This window comes from Carassius auratus, chromosome 1, assembly GCF_003368295.1.
Source record: "Carassius auratus strain Wakin chromosome 1, ASM336829v1, whole genome shotgun sequence".
Lineage (NCBI taxonomy): Eukaryota > Metazoa > Chordata > Actinopteri > Cypriniformes > Cyprinidae > Carassius > Carassius auratus.
This window is the reverse complement of record NC_039243.1, coordinates 9,149,289-9,173,825: the sequence shown is the minus strand read 5'-3', so window position 1 is coordinate 9,173,825 and position 24,537 is coordinate 9,149,289. Positions and strand designations below refer to the sequence as shown.

At 37.6% G+C, this 24,537-nt stretch overlaps 2 protein-coding genes across 2 annotated transcripts in view; one reads left to right on the top strand and one right to left on the bottom strand.

Moving 5' to 3' along the window:
- Positions 1-89: 89 nt before the first annotated feature.
- On the top strand, positions 90-4,362 carry LOC113060129 (cadherin-10-like). Its single transcript, XM_026229018.1, has 13 exons — positions 90-215; positions 300-398; positions 633-805; positions 941-1,089; positions 1,418-1,725; positions 1,855-1,965; positions 2,069-2,260; positions 2,384-2,478; positions 2,834-2,998; positions 3,115-3,309; positions 3,407-3,505; positions 3,639-3,660; positions 3,754-4,362. Exons 1-13 carry the CDS (start codon positions 174-176, stop codon positions 3,838-3,840), a joined length of 1,737 nt encoding a protein of 578 aa, XP_026084803.1. The 5' UTR covers positions 90-173; the 3' UTR covers positions 3,841-4,362.
- Positions 4,363-4,418: 56 nt separating this feature from the next.
- The window catches only part of LOC113059875 (ubiquitin carboxyl-terminal hydrolase 34-like), a 42,491-nt gene continuing 22,372 nt past the window's right edge, over positions 4,419-24,537 (bottom strand). Inside the window, exons 38-77 of the mRNA XM_026228569.1 lie at positions 23,345-23,505; positions 22,839-23,143; positions 21,960-22,123; positions 21,344-21,409; positions 21,127-21,273; positions 20,987-21,043; positions 20,822-20,899; positions 19,633-19,727; positions 19,380-19,552; positions 19,146-19,296; positions 18,989-19,067; positions 18,813-18,866; positions 17,890-17,985; positions 17,742-17,806; positions 17,469-17,544; positions 17,313-17,360; positions 17,109-17,174; positions 16,825-16,905; positions 16,542-16,627; positions 16,226-16,394; positions 15,356-15,430; positions 15,120-15,271; positions 14,879-15,032; positions 14,182-14,226; positions 13,996-14,100; positions 13,746-13,893; positions 12,584-12,888; positions 12,177-12,506; positions 11,677-11,834; positions 11,516-11,594; positions 11,308-11,434; positions 10,452-10,559; positions 10,260-10,364; positions 10,044-10,168; positions 9,840-9,963; positions 9,680-9,759; positions 7,866-8,006; positions 7,416-7,562; positions 7,181-7,337; positions 4,419-6,452 (exon numbers count right to left, since the gene is read on the bottom strand). Coding sequence (XP_026084354.1) covers positions 5,794-6,452; positions 7,181-7,337; positions 7,416-7,562; positions 7,866-8,006; positions 9,680-9,759; positions 9,840-9,963; positions 10,044-10,168; positions 10,260-10,364; positions 10,452-10,559; positions 11,308-11,434; positions 11,516-11,594; positions 11,677-11,834; positions 12,177-12,506; positions 12,584-12,888; positions 13,746-13,893; positions 13,996-14,100; positions 14,182-14,226; positions 14,879-15,032; positions 15,120-15,271; positions 15,356-15,430; positions 16,226-16,394; positions 16,542-16,627; positions 16,825-16,905; positions 17,109-17,174; positions 17,313-17,360; positions 17,469-17,544; positions 17,742-17,806; positions 17,890-17,985; positions 18,813-18,866; positions 18,989-19,067; positions 19,146-19,296; positions 19,380-19,552; positions 19,633-19,727; positions 20,822-20,899; positions 20,987-21,043; positions 21,127-21,273; positions 21,344-21,409; positions 21,960-22,123; positions 22,839-23,143; positions 23,345-23,505 — 5,541 coding nt within the window. The 3' untranslated portion in view covers positions 4,419-5,793. The remainder of the gene's footprint in view (positions 6,453-7,180; positions 7,338-7,415; positions 7,563-7,865; positions 8,007-9,679; positions 9,760-9,839; positions 9,964-10,043; positions 10,169-10,259; positions 10,365-10,451; positions 10,560-11,307; positions 11,435-11,515; positions 11,595-11,676; positions 11,835-12,176; positions 12,507-12,583; positions 12,889-13,745; positions 13,894-13,995; positions 14,101-14,181; positions 14,227-14,878; positions 15,033-15,119; positions 15,272-15,355; positions 15,431-16,225; positions 16,395-16,541; positions 16,628-16,824; positions 16,906-17,108; positions 17,175-17,312; positions 17,361-17,468; positions 17,545-17,741; positions 17,807-17,889; positions 17,986-18,812; positions 18,867-18,988; positions 19,068-19,145; positions 19,297-19,379; positions 19,553-19,632; positions 19,728-20,821; positions 20,900-20,986; positions 21,044-21,126; positions 21,274-21,343; positions 21,410-21,959; positions 22,124-22,838; positions 23,144-23,344; positions 23,506-24,537) is intronic.

Here is a 24,537-nt window from a genome sequence, read left to right as displayed (position 1 = left end):
CCACAGCTCAGGTCACCATCACTGTTCTGGACGTCAACGACAACAACCCACAATTCCTTCCTCTCCCAGAGCCCATAGAGATTCAGGAAGGTGTGTACACTCCCTCATCACCTGGAGACGTGTGCTTAATCTCAGCCACAGACTCCGACATTGGAGATAATGGACGTGTCACCATGACTCTTTCTTCTTACAGCAATATCTTCAGCTTCAAAGATGTGAGCAACTAAACCTATGACAGAGCATTGTCAAATGTTCGATCCTTCTTGTTCATATTATATTTATTTGCTTTTCCCCTTTAGGATGGGACTCTACTAGCAATTGAGGAGCTGGATCGAGAGACACAAGATGTTTATGATTTGGTCGTTGTCGCTGTGGATCATGGGAGCCCACAGGGAACTGTAATTTCCTTTTGTTTGTAGAATTAACATGATCAAACTCCAGGTAGTGGTTTTAATGTTGTGCAGATGAACAACCAGACTAAGATGGTATTAACTAAGCACCGTGGATGCAACTTTGTGTCAATATTCAAATCTCTGGATACCTGATACTAATTATAATACTTAAGTAACATATGCAAATATGGGCTTTTGGTCTGTACTAGAAAAGGGTTGCTAATGTTTATTTTTTTCTAGAACATCACCACAGTGAGGGTCAGTATCACAGACGTCAATGACAATGCTCCAGTCTTCAGCTCTGACACCTACAGCAAAAGCGTTGTGGTTAAAGACGCCAAGGTTGGAGAAGTGCTGCTGACGCTCTCTGCCACAGATAAAGATGCCGGATCAAACGCAATCATTAGCTACAGGTAAGGTCAAGACTTTCATACTAAGAGCTAAGCTTCAAGTGTCAAACTCTTCATGATTAATAATATATAAACACACTTACCTACAGTACATGTCACCTATCTTAAGGCAGATGCATGAATGTTGTCTTTCTGTAGTTTCTCTGAAGCGTCTTCCATGGTTGCACTGGATGCTGAAACAGGAGACATCACTTTGACCTCTGACCTAAGTGAGGTCATAGAAGACACACTACTAACCCTTACTGCTACAGCGACAGATCACGGAGCGCCAGCAAAGTCTGATGAAGGTCTGGGTCTGGTTTACATAATTCCTTTGAATTATTCCTGAATTATTTATAAATTGTGCACGCGATTTCCTAATTCGTTCGCTCAATTTATCTAAATCGTACACAGGATTTACTAAATTGAGCGAACGAATTAGGAAATCACGTGCACAATTTATAAATAATTCAGGAATCAAATCGAGGGAACGCAATAATAATCGTGTGCACGTTTTAGTACATTGAGGGAACAAATTAGTCAGTCGTGCGCACAATTTAGTTATTTTTTTCTTGCATGTCATGTATAAACATGATCCAATGAACGTCAAAACTAACATCTTTCTTCTCTCTGTAGCCGAAGTCTTGATCTACTTCCAAATTTCCTCCATCTCTGAGAGTGTGGCTTTTGAGAACTCCTCCTACAACTTCAAAGTTAAGGAGAACGAACCTGAGGCCACAATAGTAGGCAAAGTCAAGGCTTTAACAGGGAGTCCAGTGGTTACAGTCAGCTATAACATAAAGACACATGAGGATGTCTTCTCTGTGGATGAGGAAGGAACCATAAAAGCTCTCAGACCACTGGACAAGGAGGAAGAGGAGTGGAACATCCTCACCATTGAGGCCATAGACTCCAGAACTCCTCCAAACACTGCAGAGACAACGGTACTCTTCTTACTACAAACTAAGGCCAGAAACAAACAACACAACTATGCAAACACCACTGGTAGATAGCTCAAATTCATGTTGAGTAGTTGTCCTAGAAGACTTGACTTATTCTCTTTTAATCATCAGGTCAGTGTTCAGGTTGAGAATGTAAATGAGGCTCCTGTGTTTGACGCTGAAATGTACAAGGCAGAAATTTTCAGTATCACTCCATACAAATTCCCTGTAGTGAAGGTCCAGGTGAGTGAATCTCAGTTATAAATGCAATGAATGTACACACACTGATTGTAATTGTTTTTTTCTGGGAGGGGGTTAACTAAGTGGTTGAAATTGTGTCCCTCAGGCATCAGACCCTGATGTTGGCGAGAGCTCAGATTTGGTGTATTCACTACTGGAGCCCACATCTCTGGTGGAAGTGGAGGCAAACACTGGTCAGATCTATGTACTGGATGCATCTAGTGTTGGCAACGGTCTGTTCACTTTACATGTTAAAGCCACTGATAAACATGAACTGTTCACGACTACAAAACTTGAGGTAAGAAGAAATCGAGAGAGGGAGAAAAAAAACAGAATCCTTTTGCAATTACCAAAGGCTTTGTGACTGAGAACTGTGAAAACTGTAAAGATGAAAACAAGCTCTCATGTCTTCCACCAACAGTTCACGGTGAAAGAAAGTGAAAGTGACAACATCGTGGTGCTCTCTCTAAACCAGCCTGTGTTCACAGTGGAGAAGAAGATACCAGAGATTGAAGAGTAGGAGAATCACCATTTCTTAACCTACTTTGCATGTTTTTAGACCGAGAGTAAGGGGGAAAAAAAGTATGTTTGTCCAAATTGATCTCCCATTTTGACACTATTTATTCCCCATCACGTTATTCCAAACCTGATGCTCCAGACTTTTCAATGAAAGACAAAAGGAAAGCGTTTTTTTTTTCACAGTGACCATGGGCCTATCAAGCTTCAAAAAGATACAATAATATAATAATCTGTATGCATAAGCGTGAATCCCACACGGGGAGAGGGGTTGGGGTTTTGGAGTTGGTTCTTTTCAGTAAACTTCTTGCAGTTTACAAATCATACTGAATGTTTTCATGGTGTTTTTTCTCAGTTCCATGAAGAAAGCTTTAGGTTTGACTGTGAAAGTCCTCACTGTGAGAGCTCAAGATGGGATTGAGATGCGCACCATTCTCCGAGAATCTACAGCCAAGACTTACATCAGCTTCATTGCCATGGACTCCAGTGGTGCTGTCGTTGAAGCCACGGAAGTCAAAGAGTAAGTTACAATACATTCATTCAATATTTTTTAAGCCTACTTGGTTTCCACAAAAGCAAAAGTCTATGTAATTTAGGATCGAGTTTGAGGGATCTGAATTGTGTCAACCCCCACAGGAAACTGCAGAGTAATCAAAACACTTTAAAAGCAGAACTGGAGAAAGTGTTTGGTTCTGATTTGGAGTTCAAAGTTGAGGATGGTTCTGGAAACAATTCTGAGGATTCCAGTCAAGTAGCAGTCATCGCACTCGGTGTTCTGCTGGCTGTAAGCATTGTGGGACTTATCATTGTGACAACTGTCTTTCTCGTTAGGTAAGTTATTGTTGGTTACGGATTAAACTGCATGTTGACTACTAACTTTTTTCCAAAGGTAAAAATATTTATATAACATTACTTTTTGCTGCCTCAGGAATAAGAAAATGAAGTACGTGGATACTGACAAAGAGAGCTTCAATATTGGAAGAACCAATATCAGATCAAGTATTGACAGTAGTTTTCAGTTTTCCAGGTAAATATCATTATATTCTCAAAGAGCAGATGCCGAGATACGCTCACACATTTTAAAAATCTGAGCTCAAATACAAAATATGCATCAGTTTTGTTCTGAGATGTTTGACTAAACATGTTTCTTCTGTTGATAGTAAAAAAGAAGAAGCCAAAGAGGTATAGCACTCAATTGAGAATTAGAATTTAGCCAGTATTGTGGAACTGAAAAACTTGCATTTACAGATGCATATTACAAATTTTGTTTTTCAGGTTGAGTTCAGTAACACGCGCGAGTCTGAAAGATACTCCGAAAATAATACGGATTTGAAAACTGGAAACAGCATCTCTGCATTTTGAGACATCCTGATGGATCATGAGACTTCATGAGTTTTAAAATGAATTCTGACACACTGTTAACTTCTGCATTTTAAGGCAATTCCAAAAGATACAAGCTAATCCCATAATGCATTGGGACAAGACAGAGCGAAATGTTGACTATAAATATACTTCTTTCAGTTAATAATGAAAAATTGCCAATTTTACTCAACATGTTATACCTGTAGAGTTTGCAATATCAGTCACTTCCAGGTTTCATTTCAGTTAAGATGCTTAAACTCACCCATCTTTGGAAAAGAGAAAAAAATCTTCTTTGTATACGTTTTTCTTTTCTTTTAAGTAATATCTTTGTTCAACTGCCTTACATTTTGTTAACTAATTTTCAATGTGGTCTTTTACAAAGGGACCTCCCGAAGCCTGCTCACAAATAACAGAAGGCTTTTGCACTTTAACTCGCTTAACTGGTATTAAAACACTTTTAATTTGTATCTTTGATGTAAATACCTTTTTAGAATGATTAAAATAAAAAATAAAAAAATCTTAACCGAAGTGTGTGTGTGTGTGTGTGTATATATATTTATCACAGGTCGATCCACAACTGAGACTTTTGCATTTTAATCCAGCAAACTTCCAACCAGTTTGTGCTTTGGGCTGTGCTCAGAAAAGCATACTAGCACTGTACTGTTTTTTTTTTAAATCTGACTTGAATGCCAAATGTTGAGGCATTTACGCTAAAACTTTCATTATAAAATATAAAAACCAGTAATGATTTCTGAAATGAAAACAAAAATGTATTTAAATTTGCTTCTGGTAAACAATGCAATATGCTAGCATTTGAAATGTTTATTGTTGCATTTACAGAAAAAAAAAAGTAGAAAGTATGCAGTGAACACTATAGTATGCTGTACACTAGTGTTCGATTCCAAACACAGCCATCAGCCACTAGTTACACTCAGCAGAAAGAAGAAAAAAAAAAATCACCTCACAACCTGCTTTTTGGACTTGATTCATAATTAAATCATTAAAATTTTATTAAGTTATATCCTATATTAAAATAAATCAAAACAAAGGCTGAGAGAGAAATCAAATACAGAGAACGCAAAAATGACATCCGATAGATTATGGAATGTATTTCGGTAAATAAAATAGAGCTCCAACTGTTCCATCAAATGTGCAATATTCCGGGCACAAATGTTCTGAGCCTGAAAAGAGCACCGTGAGTTTCTATATACACAACGTAGGTATATACACAGTAGATTTATATATACAGTATATAGCGCTTGAATGGATATATACTGTATACATACATCTTACAGAAATATATATATATATATTATATTTATATATATATATATATATATATATATATATTTTAACCATCTAATTTACAAAGCCAGGCAACATCTAGAAGATTCTTTACAGAATCAAGGTTCTTGTGGTTCATTCTTTCTTTTCAATATACAAAGTAAACATAGTTTTTGATATCCACCACAGAGGAAAAAACAAAAACAAAACCAGCAAGGCCTTCTCAGCCTCACATCTGTAAGTACAAAACTGGCACAGAAGACAATCGTAATAACAATAATAATACACGTGAATAAAAACTAATTAAATTATGCACTGATGGGACTAAAACATTGTAAACCTTTTCCCTGTTTCACTGCAGCCTCGAAAACAAACCACTTCAAAACAAAGAAACCAACAAAATCACAGTTTAAAAAAAAAAGAAAAAAAACTACCCTTTGACAAATACGCTCCAGTTGGTTTTTTCGTTCTGTACAATTAATGCAGAGCTCAGTTTTCTGGAACCGGAAAACAGAACTTTTTGTGTTGCAACCCAAAACAGATAAAGAGCGAGGCCAAAGGGCAAAAAAAAAAAAAGTTGCACTTCAATTACTCTTAAAAAGACACAACTGAACAGCATGGCGAACGTGAAAATGTGAAATACGAAAAAGGAGGGACACGATAGTAACGTCACAAAGCTGAGGGGCGTGCCCCTCCTTTCCCGTTCGAAAGTTTGGCAACAACAGCGATCGTGGCCTCGACTGTGCGTGAAAGCATCTCCAGGACATCCTGTGCAGGGGCATGGCCACACCCGCCTGACTCCGCCTCCTGAAGCGAGCAGCTCCGCCCCTCGGCAGCATCAGGAAGGCTGGAGAGTAAAAGCACCGAGTCAGCAGAAGAGGAGGAGGAGGAGGAAGTGGAGGGCACTTCCTCTCGCTCTTGCTCCGCCTCCTGCGCTTCCTTCCGCCCATCTTCCTCTTCCTCCTCCTCTCTTCCAACTATCTGCGGTGGAGGTTCATCTGATCGGCCAAACGCTTCAGGAAGGGAGGACGATGATGACGAAGAAGATGAAGAAGATGAAGACGAAACATCCATTTTCTTCTCCTCGAGGGAGGCGCTGTCAGGAGAGGGAGGGTCGTTTTCCACTCCTGGGTCGATGAGGGAGGAGTCTCGGGTTTCAGTGTCTGAAGTGCTGGTGGGCGTTAACGCCTCTCCTGGCTCCGCCTTCTGCTCCGAGCAGGGAGCCAATGAGGAGGAAGCAGACGGAGGACAGACGCTATCTGCCGGTCGATCTTCAGCACTGCTGCTCACCCGCCGGCGCTTCACTGGAGTGACTCCTTCCTCGTCCACTGCCAAACAGACACAGATATCAAATGAAGCAACAGGAACCCCGTGATGTCATCAACAAGAAGTACACATTATGCATAACGCCCACTTAAAAATGCTTACATTTATCGTTTAAAAATTATAGAATTTAGGATTGCTTTGTGTAATTAATTTTGTGTTTCAAAGTGTTTAAGCATTTTGAATTCCTTGAAAAGTGCTCTGGTATTACTAATATTACTATCATACATTATATATATATTTAAATTGTAATTGATAATTGATTACATATTTACAAGATGTTTTTACCCCCTAGCTGTAGCTAATATTTTATACTTATTTAAATAAACAAATAATATAATAATATTTTAAATAATTAAAAGCTGTGGTGTATAAGACATGCATATTTCCTTTTTTTAGCCTTAGAAGTTGCTATCAATTTTATAAATAAATACATATACAACATTTATTTTAAAAAAAATATTTAATATTTATTTTGTTTTAAAATAAAGTATTATTGTTATTAGTTACACAAAAAAAAAAACCTTTTCTGTATTAAAATGTTAAAATGTAATTTATTATTATTTATAAATGTTTAAAAAAAACATTCTCCTTCTTGTACCCCTGGCCGTTGCTACCATTTTAATAAATCAATAATTATTTAAAATAATGAATAAATAAATAAAATACTACTACTAATTGTTTTTATTTTTGCATGGCAGTGAAACAAGCGTGTTTGTGTGTGCATTGACACCTTTGGCTTTGCGTTCCTTGGCCTCCATCTCTAATGTGGTGCGGTGCTGCAGACACTGTCTGCATTTGGACAGCAGCTCCTGTAGAGCCGGACCTAAAGCAGGATCCAGCTGCTGAGGGGCGTAAACCGACAGCACCAGCAGCAGCGCACGCAGATCCTTCAGAGACAGACAGAGAGAGAGGGATGAATAAAGAGCCCCGGAGCGCTGGGTAATGTGAGGTGGAGCTGTACTGACTGCGTTCAGGAGGCTGCTGGTCTTGCTCATCTCTGCTCTCTGATTGGTCAGCTCAGGCTGCAGGCTGTGGTACTCGTTCAGTAGGTTGGTCACCAACACGTTGACGAGATTCGAGCAGCTCTGGCCTGATAACACCTGCACCTGCACCTAAACACACACACAAAAATCAACTTTTAAACAGCAGCAGGAGAAGCTCAATGTCAGAGAGCAAAGAAACTTTTCAAAATTAACATAAATTGGGGGTAACTTGAATTGAACAAGGTTTGTAATTAACTGTTAGCAACATGAAGCTAGCACCATTTCTGGGACAACAGTCAATTATATTTTTTGGTTACAGAATTGACCGATCAGAATCGAGTATTCAAGTGAGTTGTGTAATAACTCCAGGATTGTGAAGATAAGCCATGATTACATCAAATCTGCGAGAGAAATAGATGTGCATGTATTTACTTTATGTAAGAAGCAGGTGAGGAAGGAGTAGGCGATGTTGTTGTTGAGGAAGTTTCTCTCGTCCATCAGGATGCATTTCATGTATTCTCCAAACGCTGGATCCTCACACAACAGCTTCACACACGACTGAGCCATCGCACACTGACAGAGACCAGAACACACACACTTCTGATTGGATGGAATAGCTTTATTTTCACAATTATGCTTCTAAAATATAGTGTCGCTCATAAAAGGAATCCAACTGACATAAATAAATGTGTAATTGAAAATTACACTGTAATGTGTTTTAAAAATAATTACTTAATGTGTAATTATTGCGGGGTCTAATTTAAAGTGTCTGAGCACTTTGAAAAAGATGTTATTATTATGTACAAAAAATATAGATTTTTGTAAATAGAATATATTTAAAAGTAAATGAAACAACAATATATTACCATAAATAGATATGAAATATTAGAGTAGTAAAAGAACAATTATAATAAATTCTATATATAAATAAAAATGATTAGTATTATTACGATGTACAAAAAATATTGTTTTGTGTAATAAGTGCTTAAAATGTGATTATGGTAATATGTAACATTAAGAAATTCATTTTATTTATTTATTTATTTAAAAAAATATTATTATCATCTAGGGCCGGGACTCGATTAAAAAAATTAATCTAATTAATTAGAGGCTTTGTAATTAATTAATCGAAATTAATCGCATTTTAATCGCATATAAATATTTGACCTGAGAACAGTGAGAAGTAATTTTTTTTCACATGGATTTATAGTATACCATTGAATAATGACTGAATACATAATCTTAAGCAACAAAATATTGTTTATTTTTGTTCAACCAAGTCTAGCAGACCAGTGCAATTTTTGCCATTAAGTGTAGCAATAGCATATTTAGAAACAATTTAGAAATAGTACATTTCAGAAATTCAGGAAGCTTATAGGTGCTGGAACCTTCTGTAAAGTGTTTTTTTTTAAGTAAAACACAATACTGTCCATTACATTCAGAACATTGGAAACCCTGACTATTAGAAAACATCTCTCTGTTGCTTCAGAGGCCATAACATACTAAGTATACAAACCTTGGCCAAAACAATAAAGAGTTAAAAATAATACCAAGTTGTACCAACAAAATAATACATAGTTCAACATAAAATGTAAAGTCCACGCTAGCTGCTATATGTTTTGCGTTGAGGTGATACTTGAGGCTCGATGTGCTGCTTGATATGCGAACGCTAGTTGGTGCTTCAATATAATCGGTCCCGCCGAAACTCATCCAGTGAGAAACGTTCCGCGGTGCAAAAATAAGTTATTAAAAATGCGGGGATTTTTTTTCTGTAATTAATTAATCTAAGTTAACGCGTTATTTTTTGTGTAATTAATTAATCTCCATTAACGCATTAAAGTCCCGGCCCTATTATCATCATTATAAAGAGATATAATTATTATATATAATTATTTTTACTAAAATATAATAATTCAAAGCCATGCATGATAGTAATTTTACCACAGTTTTATATTAAATTGATTATTAATAATAATTAATATTTTAAATTAAAATAAATTATTATTATCATTATAAATAGGTATAATAATTATTATTACTAAAATAAATAAATCAAAGCTAGGCATGACAGCAATTTTACCACAGTTTTGAAACAGAATTTATTAATTTTTTTTATTACTTTAAAGCTATGCATGATTTTGCCACAGTTTTAGGCACTCCTCATCTCATCATAACCTGTGGTAAAATCACTGTAACACACGACCTCCAGGGACTTAGTTCTTCAGCACGTGTTGAGGAGATTTTACCTGAGACTGAGAGAGTTCTGTCCATAGTTTTGGGAAGAGAGCCAGGTGTAGAGGAAGTCCTTCATATGCTATCAACACACCTGCACACAGTGGAATAAACACCATCAGCACACACACACACACACACACACTCAAGCTTTCGAGAGTGAAGCATCCTTACTGAGTTTCACCAGAGTCTCTGTGAACTTCTCACAGTTGATGGCGACTCGACAGAGCAGGTGGATGAACTGATGATAGGACAGGAAGTAGTCCAACAACATCCTGTCATACACCTCATCCTTACCCTAGAGGAAACACAAAACACACTTGATGATTAACTAAAGCTCAGCGTGTGACAGGACTCATGCGTTGGTCTCGTACACACCTTACTGGTCTCCACCATCGAGGGCAGCAGGCACATGTTGAGCTCCGGTCTGGGAGGACGAATGTTGTTCTTTCCACCCATCAGCTTGATATTCTCTCTACAGGGCAGGTACGGGCCAAACGACACTGCAAACACACACACACAGACAGTGTTAGACATCATGATGATGGTGATGATGATCAGTGCGGTGTGTGTGAAGGTTTCGGCGGGACTCACTGGGGATGTTGCTGTGGTGGTAGGTGCAGTGGTTGTGCTGCAGGAAGGGCACGAGCGTGTGCAGGAAGTCATGAGGACTCAAGAGCACCAGCTCCTTCAGAACATCTGAGAATGACGAACATGAACATTCAGATCACGTTCATCTGCTGCTTCCGTTTATCTGAAATCTTGTTTGTGGATGTGGAGACTCACCCAGACAGGCGTTACGCAGCTCCGGTGGACTGTAAGAGTTCAGCAGCGTCAGCAACTTATGAGCGAAATCAATCCTCTCCTGCCACTGGATCAACGCCTGCTTCACATCTACAGACACACACGAGCAGTGATTGAGATTACAGTGCATGTTCAAGTGCATTATATGTACTTTTTGCATTGCATAAGATGCATTATGGCTAATAAGCTAATTGATATTTTATTCTTTAGGTGTGTTATGAGTAATAAGGACTTTTGTAACGAACATTAAGGTGTAATATGGGTAATGAATAATTTAATACTGCAGATTAAGCTGTATTAGTGTCAACGTGTAGTTTTGCATGTCTTGTAATGGAGCATTATGGGTAATGAAGTACTTCCGCATTGCATGCTGAATTTCTTGATACTGTTGTGTTGCACATATTGCATGAGATGCATTGTTGGTACTTTAGTATTAATTTTATAGGTGCAATATGGGTAAGGAGTAGTTTTTGTACTGCACGTTGCGGTGCATCATGGGTACTGAGTAGTTTTTGTACCGCACGTTACAGTGCATTATGGGTAATAATGTGTAGTTTTGTACTGCACGTTAAGGTGCATAATGGGTAATGAGTAGTTTTTTAATGTGCATTAAGGTGCATTATGGGTAATGGAGTATTTTTGAACTGTATGACAATGCAAATTATGATAACAGTAGTTTTGCCCTTTACACTTAGGTGTTTTAGTGGCATGGCATAAGGTGCATTATGGGTAATTAGTACTTGCACTGCATGTGAATGTGTATTATGAATAAATGAGTAGTTTTGTATTGGAAGTTAAACTCGTTGAAATGTGTGGTGTATTGTGGGTAACGTAGTACCTTTGCGCTGTAAGTAGGGTCGCGTTGCCTTTAAAACAGACAGGAAGATGGACAGCAGCTCCACTAGATCTCCGGTCACATGACACGCAGTAGCCTCGTGGTACATCATGTGCAGGGTGTTGAAGGACTGCAGACACAGAGATATTTAATTCTACACAACAGTCCTTTAAAATGTGAAGATGCATGAAAAGAGGGAGAGTCTGGACACCTCAGTCATGAGGATGAGTCCTCTGTTGAACACCACCAGCAGTCTGTCCTCGTCGTTCTCCAGCAGTATACGGAAGGCACTGAGAGGACACAGAGTTTAGCATCAATATTAATGGCTCCGTCCTGTAAAATACTCATTCAGATTTTAAGGAGTGTGTGTACCTGATGAGAGTGGTCCAGCAGGAGCGTCCGTCCAGACAGCGCAGGTAACAGATGATGGTGGTCTTCTTGAACTGCTTTACGTCCTCCAGCTCTTCCTCTCTCATATCAGACCTCTGAGCCACAAACAACTGCATCAGGTTGAACAACTCCTCCACCGCCTGCACAGAAAGAAAAAACATGCTTTTATTAGCTTGAATTGAGTTAACCTGGACAGCTGAAACTTACATTCAGACATCACATTCCTTCAGACAGAAACAGGTGGCACATTTTATGAAAACATGGATTGAACCTCAACAAAATACTAACAAAAAAATGTTTTCTGAAGTTAATTTTAATAAGATTTCACAATATTAATATTTCCATTGTATTTTCGATGAAATAAATGCAGCCTTGGTAAGTAAGTTACTGATAAACTATCACATAAATGAAAGAAAAATAACTGTTTGGACATATTTCTTGAAATAACTTGTGAAGTGAAGGACAGTGGATGCTGTGCTCACCCCTGGGTACTGGCTGGCGTGGGGCGTGAGGTTTTTGAAGGCCCACTGTATGTTCTGGTGGGACGCCAGCTGGCGGGTGAAGGCGGGCGACTGCTCGCAGCACATGCGCAGGATTGCGTAGTACGCCGGCAGCATCCCGCGGTTGAACAGCACCACCTCCTGATCGTCGTGGTCGGCCAGGATGTAGTTGAAGGCGATGTTTTTAGTGACGACGGGGTTTTGGACAATGAGGCGCACGTTCTCACTGCAGTCCATGCAGACGTTATACCAGAAGGACAGAAGCGCCTGCTTGTTGTGATTCGTGGCGATGGCTGGCTCTGATAACTTGGGCTGTGAGATCGAGAGAGAGACGCATGAATATGCATCATATGAGCACCTAGAAATGTTTTAATCTGCACGTGAAGTACCTGGAAGAGGTTCCAGAGGTCCATGAAGTAGCTGGAGAACATGAGCTTCTCTGTTTTGGAGATGAGGCAGTAGGTCATGAAGCTGAAGTACTGCACCAGTTTGGTGGTCCCGTGCACCGGCACGTCCACGTAGAGCTTGGCCCGGCCCAGCAGGCCCAGCAGCAGGTTGTAGACCTGGTGGAGAACCACGGTGGTGTCGGGACTCAGCGGGAGGTCCCGTGTGGGGATGTGAAGGGAGCGCGTGGAGCGGAACATCTGACGAAACGAGTTGCTCGGGATGAGAGACACCAGAAGATACGCCGCCGCTGAGAGAGAAGAGAGATTTATTACATACGTCAAAAAATAATGCACAATCAGGCAAATATTAATAAGATTAGCTATTCATGTTGTAGATGTTTGTTTGGACACATAAATGTTATCTAATGACAATTATATTTTTAAGCATGTGGGTAGTTCTTGATGCTATTATCATGTGTGCAGTCATAAATACACTACAGTTCAAAAGTTTAGGGCAGCGTTATTATTATAAAGTAAAACCATAAATAGAAAACAATTTTAGTTATATAAAATACAAAAAAAAAAACTTCCAAAGTTTCCAAAGCAACAGTCCTCATTTTCATTTAGTTTTATTTAAAATACTACATTAACTAAAACTAATAAATTAAACTTAATTCAAAAATAAACTGACATTTAAAAGAAAAACTAATACAATATCAATACACAATAAAATTACAAAAAAAATACAAATATATATTTTTTAAAATCTAACTTAATATATAAACAGAGTATTATATCAATAATTGTAAAATAACACTAGTTTGGGGTAAGATTTGTTTATGTTTTGAAAGAATTATCTTTCGCTCACCAAGGCTACATTTATAAAAATAGTAAATAATGATAAATAATAAAAAATAGTAAAAACAGTAATTTTGTGAAATCTTGCTACAATTTAAAAAACCTGTTCCCTATTTAAATGTATTGTCAAGTGTAATTTATTTCTGTGATCAAAGCTGAATTTTCACCATCAGTGTCACATGATCTTCAGAAATCATTCTTAAATGCTGATATGCTGCTCAAGAAACATTTCTGATTATTATACGTGTTGAAAACAGTTCAACTGTTTTTGATCAATTTAATGCATGTGTGTGTGTAGATCTCTTACATGTTCGGACTCGTGGGTAGTTGTGCGCCAGCAGAAACCTCTCCACCCAGTTCTCCATGTTCTGCAGGACCCAGCTGTGAGCCAGCTTATTACGCGGCGTCTGGACGGCCAACCAGTCCAAACACTGAGACGGGTTATACTCGATCACCTGACAGACAGAGAAGAACATCCACGAATGAAGCTCTCCAAACATCACGGGCACAAAGAGAGGAAGTGTAAGAGAGATGGGACAGTCCGAGGGCCGATTTACCTCCCAGATCCTCTGCAGGATGTAGGACGCAAACGAGGGCATTCCTGGAGGACCTGCAGCAAACTCCATCAGCATCGTCAGCAGCTTGAAGAACGGATTTGCCGCCTGTTAGACATGCACAAAATGTTAGTTAGTGTGTGGAACAATCAAATAATGAATCAGTAACAGAAGTAGTGTTGTTCTTACCTCTGGAGTCAGTTTAGCGATGGAGGTGAACAGCATTGACACGATCTATTCCAACACAAGAACACAAACCATCAGAAGTTATGTTACAGCTTGATATTAGAGAATTATTTCTAGGACAAAGACTGCTGCAAGAACTAAGATTCACTACTGTTAAAAAGTAGTTTTTCTTTTAAGAAATTCAGCAAGGATGCATTAACTTGACTGAAAGTGATAGTTAAGACATTTATAATGTTACAAAAGTCTATATCTATTTCAAATAAATGCTTTCTATTAATCAAAAATCCTTAAAATTTAAAGCAGCACATGATGATCAGAAACGTTTTTTTGAGCAGCAAATCATCATATTTTAAGTGATTTCTGAAGATCATGTGACACTGAAGACTGGGGGAATGATGCTGAAAATACTACTTTAAATCACAGGAATAAATTACATTTTAAATCATATTCAAATAGAAAACATTTTCTTTAACTGGAATAATATTTCACAATATTACAGTTTTTAGTGCATTATTTTATATCTGATAAATGCAGCCTTGCTGAGCAGAAGAGACTTCTTTCAAAAACAATGTTTGAATGTGAATCTGGTCAAATAAAATAATAATTCATATGCTAAATGTTTTTTGTTCCAAATGTGCAAACTAGATCTGAAGTTTAGTATAAAAACCCTGGAGGTCTGTGGTGTGTCTGCACAGCGTACGTGTTCAGCCAGACGGTTGTTGTATCTGCAGAGGCTGAATATGAGGTTACAGGTCTGTCTGATGTTGATGCTGTCTCTGATGTGCTGGAACAGGAAGGGGAAACCTTTTCCTCCGGTCAGCGCGGCCATGTCACTCTGAGACAGAGTCAAGTGTCTGCACACAGACGGAGACAATCAGATCATACCAAAACAAAGCCAATGGCATGATTGTTGATATTTAACCGAATGCTTCAGTGTGTACCTCTCAGATCTGGACTGCTCCACCAGCAGAGCTATGAGAGCGATCATCTTCTCCAGAGCGGCTGGACGGTACTTCTCCTCCGCCAGTGACAGGATGTCCTCCTCTTCATCCTCCTCTCCCTCCTCCTCCTCTGATAACACCTCCACCTGAGGCTGAGACAGAGAGATGGACGTTATGATCTGAGATCAGGGAAAGCCTGAATCAGAGAAGATCAAGGCTGATGAGACACCACTCACATTTTCAGGTCCTTTAGTGCCTATGTAGAAATGCACCATTATAGAAATGGCTTGCAAAGACAAGAGGAACTGACTCTGTGAAGACAAAAAAAAAAAATTATTAATATACTTAAAAAAAAAATTCCAAAGTTTTTTGGAAAATAAATAACTGCATAAAATAACGTAAATAAGCATAGTGGAAATTCATTAAATAATTAAAATTTACTAACGTAAATACATAAAATGAAACAAATACAAGTAAACAAGTTAAAAAAAAAAGTAGGTAAATAAAATAAATACATGAGCAAAATAAAACAAATTAAGTAAACACATAAAATAAATAAATATAAATAAGTAAAAGAAATAAGTAAATAAATACAGAAATTAAATAGTTAATTGAAAGTTAAAAAAGTAAAACAACAAGTAGGTAAAAATAAATAAGTAAATAAATACAGAAGTTAAATAGATAAATAAATACAAAGTGAAAGAGGTAAATAAACAAGTAGGTAAAAATACATAAAATAAAGTTAAACAAATAAGTAAATAAATACAGAAATTAGATAAATAAATACATAAAGTAAAAAAATAACTAGGTAAAAATAAATAAATAAAAAAGGCGAGTAAGTAGATGTAGTAGGTAAAAATAAATAAAATAAATAAAGTTAAACAAATAAGTACTGTTAATAAATACAGAAATTAAATAGATTAATAAATACAAAGTGAAAAAGTACAAAAACAACAAGTAGGTAAAAATAAATAAATAAAATAAAGTTAAACAAATAAGTAAATAAATACAGAAATTAAATAGATAAATAAATACATAAAGTAAAAAAGTACAAAAATAACTAGGTAAAAATAAATCAATAAAAAAGGCGAGTAAGTAGATGTTACCTCCTCTTCTCCCATTTTGGCAAACTCATAGAGGAAGGCAAAGTATTCGGTCAGATGTTTGCTGTGTGGCTTCACTCCATGCTCCATGATTGACAGCAGTGTTTTGACGAACCGTGTCACACACGAGCGGCTGCCGATGTCCTCCACCGGCCCGTCCATATCATCAGAGCTGCACACAGAGCAGAACAACACAAATGAGAACGCTTATAAAACTATTCCCCAGTTTCCTGACAGTATGACAGCATATGGCTTTGAAGACACGAGGAAAGGATGCTATTCAGCTCCAGAGGAAGACAGAGAGGGACGCATCACACACCCGTCCTCCATGCCCGGCTGCAGGTACAGGTGAGCGTGGACCGGTCTGAGGCGCTGGATCACGTGAATACACAACCTCTGAAACATCTGAAACGTCACATCATGAGTGCCACATGTTAATTTGACCAAACTTGCCCAAATAAAAGAATCTTTTCTTTCTTCTTTTAACACTATTTTTTTTTCTTTTAGGGGAAGGGTGTGGGTTTTTCGGTTAACAATTATGATAAAAAATAAGAATGATTGTTATTATCATCTTTAAATAAAGTTGTTTATGTAACACTCACCTGACGTACAATCTGATTGGGACACTTGATGAGAATCTGCATTGGCCACCAGTTATCATCTGCCATCTGATCCAAAAACCACTGCGCACACACACACACACACACACAGAGAGGACACATTAATGACACACACACACACACACACACAGCACTACCCAATAACAAGGCTGATCTCATCGACTCACTCCATTCATTTTGCTCACAAGTGATTTTCCAGAGCAGAAGATGCTATGAAACAATGAGCTAGGTGTGTGTGTGTGTGTGTGTGTGTGTGTGTGTGTTACCTCACAGGCAGCTTGGCTATTGTTAAACTGTTTGGTCAAGAGTTCGATCCACTGCAGCATCGTGGGCTGAGAGAGAAAGTAAAAACTTTAAATTTATTTACAAAAATAGGAGGAAAGAAAAAAACGACAGCTATTAAACACATCAGAAAAAGGCATCAGGCCTGTCCTTAAGTTACGACCCAAGAGAAGTAAAGTCCATCTCACCTTCTCCTTGGAGTGGATGAACGTCTCCAGAACAAACGATGTGCTGAGCTGTGAGAGAAAGAGAGGAGCATGACTCAAATCGCTATTTCCCCTCGGACAATAACTGATGATGATGATACTGGAGATGATGAAGATGAAGGCTGTGGTCAGACTCACCTTCGCCGTCATGAGCGACACGGATTTAGGATCGGGTAAAGTGCTGGGAATACTGCTGCACAGCTGCCACATAAAACTACAGCGAGACGACAAGAGAACAGAATATAAACAGATTTGAAAATTAAATCATATTTTAAATTAACTAAAGGAAAGAAAGAGAACGTCGCATATAGACGTTTAGACTTATTATATTAATCACCATTCATGCATATAAACAGAAAAGGGTTAACGATATCCATAGTTTTGTGAAATAGTTGTAGACGGTTCTCTTACCCGAAGTATGTGTGTTCGAAGATGTTCTTGTCCTGGAGAAACTGCATGTTGTCGTGCCAGATCCACTGTGAGAGAGACAGAGAGAGATGAGCGGTCAGTGAAACACTCAGGTGTGTGTGCAGTGAAGACGGACGGGTGAGGGATGTACCTCCAGAAGGTCAGGAGAGATGTCAAAGGTCAAGTCCTTCTCGTTCTCGTCCTCCACCTCCACTCTCTTATAGAAGAGCATGTAAGCACTGTGGGTCTGAGAGACAGACACATCTCACATCACTGTTTACAGAGCATTTATGACCAGCTCAGATCCTTATTTAAAGAAGAATAACATTTTTACAATCATAATGAATATAGAAATAATAGTAATAACCGTCTATTATTATTTATTACTATAATAATTAATTAATACAAAAATAATGTAAAATGTATACATTACAAAGTATTACTGTTGATACAATTCTTATAATTAATATATAAAGCAACATTAAATAATAATAATACTAATAACATGACAACCTATAATTTATTACTATAATTATCATTTAAAATTATGTATAACCAAAAATATATATAAAATATATAAAAATTATACTATATACTATAATACATATAATTAATCTGTAAAACAAAATTGTATAATAATTTATTATTACTTTAATAATTATAATAAAGTTTTATTATAATTTTATTATAATACATTTAATGTAAAATATATAAATATAAATTAATATATAAAATAATATTGTACAATGATAATAATCATCATCATTAATGTAAATTTATAATAATCTATTACATTTTTAATTAATATATATAATATTAATATATATAAAAAGTATTACTGTTAATACAATTCTTTTAATATATAAAATAAAACGAAATAATAATAACAACAACTTATTAACTAACAATTTATTACTACAATAATTAATTATAATAAAATATGCATCATAAAAATGTGATAATATTACAATAACACATGCAATTAATGTGTATTAATTTATCAAATTATATTCAGCATTTTTTTATTCTTTTATAATTATTCTTATTTGTTGATGTTACTATCACAAAACCAACCTTCTCGAAGGAGAAATCCATGAACTTGTCTGTGACCGAGTCATATGTTTTTGTCTGAAATGAGACACGAGCATTTCTGAATTAAAACAACATTAACTAGACTATTATTTCTATAAGTTTATCCCCAAAAATATACTGGATGACTTGATCTGATGGAAAAGCATCAAAAAACATACGGTCATCTCTCCACCAAAACATTCGGAGGCCAGCTGAGCCGAATCAAACGGCTTCACCTCGGCGTCGTTAAACAGGTACCTGCAACAGGAAATGGCATCATCACAAACACACTCTCTGAAATGATTCAGTAGCTGTGAATGCAGAGGGAATCATCACCACTTGTTATTGCGGTAAGCGTGCGGGTTGACGATGTCCCTGATGAAGCTGTAATAATGGCCGCCGTCCGCCGTGCCCGTGTGCACCGTCACCCCGATGAGGTCATACTCGTAGCTCTCCACCGCTTTAGCATCAGTGTCATCACAGAAACCTGCAGATGACATCACAATCAGCCGACTGCGGAAGACGAACACAATTTAAAAAGGCAGTGTTTCAGCAGAACAATCGCTTCACCTTCCTTCCTGTCTCCTTTGGCCATGAGGAAGTCCTCGGTGTACGGCGTCATGTCGAGCCGCAGCGGGAAAGAAAAGTGCGTGTTTACTTTTTCCTTCATCATGGTCACCATGTTGAACGTGTAGCGCATGGTGTTGAAGCTCAAGATCTGCGGGAGCTTCTTAAAACAAGCCCTGAGAGACACACACAGAGCTGTCAGAAAACATCCAGGGGACTCCACAGAAAGATTGCAGCTCTCAGAGGAAGACTGTACCGTTTTTCAGCGCGCACTTTCTTCCCACACTGAGAGCAGGTGTACATGTTATCACCCTCCAGAGTGTCCTTGATGGTCACCTCGTCCAGAGACTCCTGCAGCACAGAGACGGAGACACGATCATGTGTTTATGTTCATTTAGAGCTGGATTCGGTTTGACTGCTGGTTACAGTAACTCTCTCATTAACAACTTATACTGATTTAACCAACAGCATAACCCTGTCACATTACTTTTATATACGTCACATTTGTGTCACATTTATGTCCCCCCGTCATTTAGTTTTTCTTCATCAGCAAATCAGCATATTAGAATGATTTCTGAAGACTGGAGGAATGATGCTGAAAATCCAGCTTTGATCGCAGAAATAAATTACATTTTACAATATACTGAAATAGAAAACAGTTATTTTGAATTGTAATAATATTTAATCAATATTACTGTTTTTACTATATTTTTTATTTAAAAAACAATGCAGCTTTGGTGAACATAGGAGACTTTCTCTCTCTCAAAAAACAAACAAACACTTTTAAACAGTATTTGGTTCATATAGTAAAAATATGTTTTATGATTAAGGCATTTTATGATATAATAGTTTAACCACATTCAAACTCTGTAATTCAATCTTATATTAAATTATGAGAGCAATATGTAAAAAACAAACAGTCTTGAGCAGTATTTCATTGTTTTATACTTATTTTGGCCTCATCAAGCTCAGTCATGAGAAAAAAATGATACCAATCTTTTTTTTTTTGGCAGACAAAATGTTTCTCTTGGCACAAGTACAAAAAACTGACTGTGAATAATGTGGCTATTATTAGCCATTCTTCCACTGACCCACCCAAAACATGTTGACTGTAGTACTGTTTTTTCTATTATGAATTATTAATATATTATTTATTCAGATTACAATGCGTGATTTATAACAAGACATAAAAATAGAGCAACGCTGCAAGAAGTCACTCAGAAAACAATTCAAATATACCAAATGAAACGAGATAGTGCTTTAGCATTAGTGACTACAAATAGCTATCAGTACTACGCAAAGCTACGAACACATTATATTCTAGAAAACTTCCATTGTAAACCCATGTTTAGTAGTTAAACCTCTAAAACCTGTTCCTGTTAATGACCTGTACACACAGAGCATGGCGTTTCCTTCAGATGAGTGTGAACATGAGAAACACTCACATAGATGTTCTTCATATCAGCCACCTGACATCTGACGGTGTAAAACTCCTCCGCCGTCTGACTCACGTGATCACAGTCCTACACACACACGGATATCCAATGAAACACTCACACACGACCGGTATCTTTCAGAAAAGACACTTTCACACAAGAGCTCAGTCTTACCAGTGAAACCACATTGTTGGTGATGATGCCTCCAAACAGCGTTTTGACGGTGTTTTTCTGTAACAACAAGCACACAAGCATTACAGGTGTGTGACCGTTTCCCTAAACTCCCTCAAAGCACACATACACGGACGTCGTACCAGGTCCTGGGACATCTCCTCTATCTTGGTGATGAGGTCTGTGAAGAACTCGGTCATGTCTTTCTGCTCTCCTGTGTTCAGAGGCTGTTTGTCCATCGTGTAGGTCTTACAGAAGGGACGAGGGTTATACGCCTTCCTCTCGCTCTCCTGCACATCACAGAAACATTAAAATCACATCTGCACTCCTGAGATTACATCATGTGATAAAGTCACATACCATTAGATATGTGAACATCTTCTGTAACTCCAGCAGTGTGGTCTTATGCTTGATGTCCTCCGAATACTGTAAATAAACACAGACACAAACACAAACGTTACTATAAAGCACACATCCAACAACATCCAGTGTGTTATTAAACAAAAAGCCAGGAACGCAGGAATGCACACTTCTGTTATTTGAACTGTGGTAAAATTAAAGTAATGCATGGCCTGTCATGTATTATCACATTTATGTCACGACCGCGAAATGATCCTTTTATTATTAAATATTGAAGTATTAAACTGATCCAAATTAAAAGCATTTATTATGCTCCAAAAGATTTCTATTTAAAATAAATGCTGGGGTTTTGAACTTTCTATTCATCGCAAAATCCTTAAACGAAATGTCATAGTTTTGCGCAAAATATTACGTTACATCAACATTGATTATAATCAGAAATGCTTCTTAAGCATCAAACCAGCAGATTAGATTGATTTCTGAAGAATCATGTGACACTGAAGACTGGAGGAATGATGCTGAAAATTCGGCTTTGAGACCAGGAATAAATTACATTTTACAATACATTACAAATAGAAAACATCTGATCAGATCAGCCTGTGCTTTATGAACTCACTTTAGCGGTAAAGACGGCCTGTCTGGCCTCTGGGATCATGTAGAGCTGCTGGATGGTGGAGGCCAGGTAACACGTGGCTCCCAGGTTAGTCAACCCCACGAAACGGCACTCGGCTCTGACGTCATCGTGAGGCCAGTAATCCCATTTATACGGAGCATGAGACGCTAAAAACAAACAAACAACAATCAAACCAAGGTTCGTGTGTTTAAACAAGAATGCATTTATCAGTGTTGAAATTAACAAAAACGGTAACACTTTATTTTACGGTTACATCTATTAGTTGCTTTTTACTAATAAATATGACTTTTCTCTCAATAAATTCTTGATTTTATGCTAATTAGTAGTAAGTAAGGTAGTTGTTAAATTTAGGTATTGGGTAGGATTATGGATGTAGAATAAGGCATTAATATGTGCTTAATTAGCAGTAATACATGACTAATATTCTAGGAATATACATGCTAATAAGCAACTAATAGATGTAACCCTAAAATAATGTGTTACCACACAAAAAGTACTAAAATTATTTTTGTTAATTGAAATTAAGCTGAAAAAGATCAAATAAGATGCTTAAAAAAATTTAAATAATTAAAAATTTATGTAAAAAGTAGTTACATTTCACTCACTCACTTAAAATGAAGAACTAAAACTACAAAAAATAAAAATGGGGGGGGTAAAATTTTTCATAAAAATAAATGTAGAATTTGTGTTTTGTAATACTTGTGAGATTTTAAAAGCATAGTGAAACCTCCTTAAATCAATTTATGAGGACACCCTTTTTATATATATATATAAAAAAATAAAGTTTATAGTGAAGTGTTACCAAAAATCGAATCAGCCTAATTTAAAGACAACAGAGAAACTCATGGATGTGGTGCTCACTCTGCATGTGCTGGGACATGACCCAGTTGTGCAGCAGTCTGTAGTTCTCCACCGAACCCTTCACCACCTCCACCAGCAGGTCGTAGGCTGCGGCGCGGGCCGCGGGACTCTTGCATTTGGGCTGCTGGCGGTCCTTCAGGCTGGGCAACAGGAACAGCAGATCATACGTGTCCCTGAGGAACTCCTGACCCTCCCGAGAAAACTTAAAGGGAGGTTTGTGCTTCAGGACGCTGGTGGCCAGACGCAGGAGACCTGTCAGACCGTCGTCCTCGATCGCCCCGTCCTGCTGGTCCAAAATCTCACGACTGCAGGTGGAAGAACAACATCATGCTCAGTATTTAGAAAGATGAATGGTGCATTTTTGCTCATTTACTTTCTTAGTAGCATAATGTTACCAGTGATTTTTTATTAAAAATCAAACTGGTTCTGGTTGCGCTCTCAAGGGCTAAGCTACAGCTTCAGAAGGAAACTGATGCTGTAATCCAAGCAAAAGGAGCGTGTTTGACCTGCGGATGCAGTCGGCGAGGTGTCGTGCCAGGGCGTCCAGGTCCAGCAGGGTGGTCTGACTGGCGTCTTTTACGTGGATGTTGTCAATGAGTTTACAGAGCAGCCAGAAATACTCCTTACAGCCGGTGTGAAACATGGCCTCCTCCTCAAAATCCTCCAGCTGCACCGGCGAAACACACACACATACACACACACATTTAAAGGAGTTGAGCATCACAAAAATCTAATGGGTAAATAACATTGAGCCAGAGTTGTAATCGTTAACTACAACTAAATCTATTAAAAAAAATATGTGTTCACTGAAATGAAGCGGAAATAGAAAATAAATAATACATTAATATGAAATATACATATAAAATGAGTAGGGCTGCCACCTAAAAGCCGACTAACATTTAGTTTACGAGAAGTGGCTTGGTCGACCAAAATTTTATTAGTCACAGAAAAAAAAAAAAAAGTCCAAAGGAAGTGGTGAGGTCACACAGTCCGTGACGGACAGATCATTAACGGCTGGATTTTTTGGTAATGCATTACAGCCAAACACACGCCTATCATCCATTGACCTCAAATATGGCTTACCAGCTGAAATATGTAAGTAGTAGCAACTTAACATGTCCGCTGAGTCTAATGTTAACCAAGAAAAATGTGCGCTATTCAAGTGTCTGAACAGTAGGGCACTCACAGCATAACAGATGGAGGCACCAGTGCGATCGCTTGCTCTTGAAATAGGCCTACTCCATCATGCAGATAAGAGTAATGCCTTTTTCGAATCTGTAAAGCCTCTACATTTATTTAGGTGCACTCACCATAACAACAAAATATTGTGCTTTTGTAAAATAAAGAAAGCATCTATAGAGAGTGAAATGTGTGCTTTCAAAAAAGATATTCAAATCTGAGAGAACAAATATTCTCAGATTATGTAATCTGTAACTCAACTACTATGGAGATGATGAGTCCGTGTCACCGTATTCATCTCTTAAACTGAAAACACTAGTTTATCCATAGATTATTAAAATGTTAAAAGCAGTTTAATCTGACTGTTTTTCCCTGACACATTCATTACCATTACTTCTGCCGGTTTGCTGTGGCAAGTTTTAGGTGTGTGCTTGTGCACTTATTGTGCTATGTAGGCAATTAAAAACTCAGTAACGTGATTTAAATGGTTTATAATAAATGTACAATTAGTCGACTAATG

Bases quoted from the DNA above. Each gene is read 5' to 3' on its own strand.
- LOC113060129 (XM_026229018.1), top strand. From the start codon at position 174: ATGACTCTTTCTTCTTACAGCAATATCTTCAGCTTCAAAGAT. The intron at 216-299 runs GTGAGCAACTAA...TTTCCCCTTTAG, and splicing joins ATATCTTCAGCTTCAAAGAT to GATGGGACTCTACTAGCAAT. The intron at 3,506-3,638 runs GTAAATATCATT...TTCTGTTGATAG, and splicing joins AGTAGTTTTCAGTTTTCCAG to TAAAAAAGAAGAAGCCAAAG.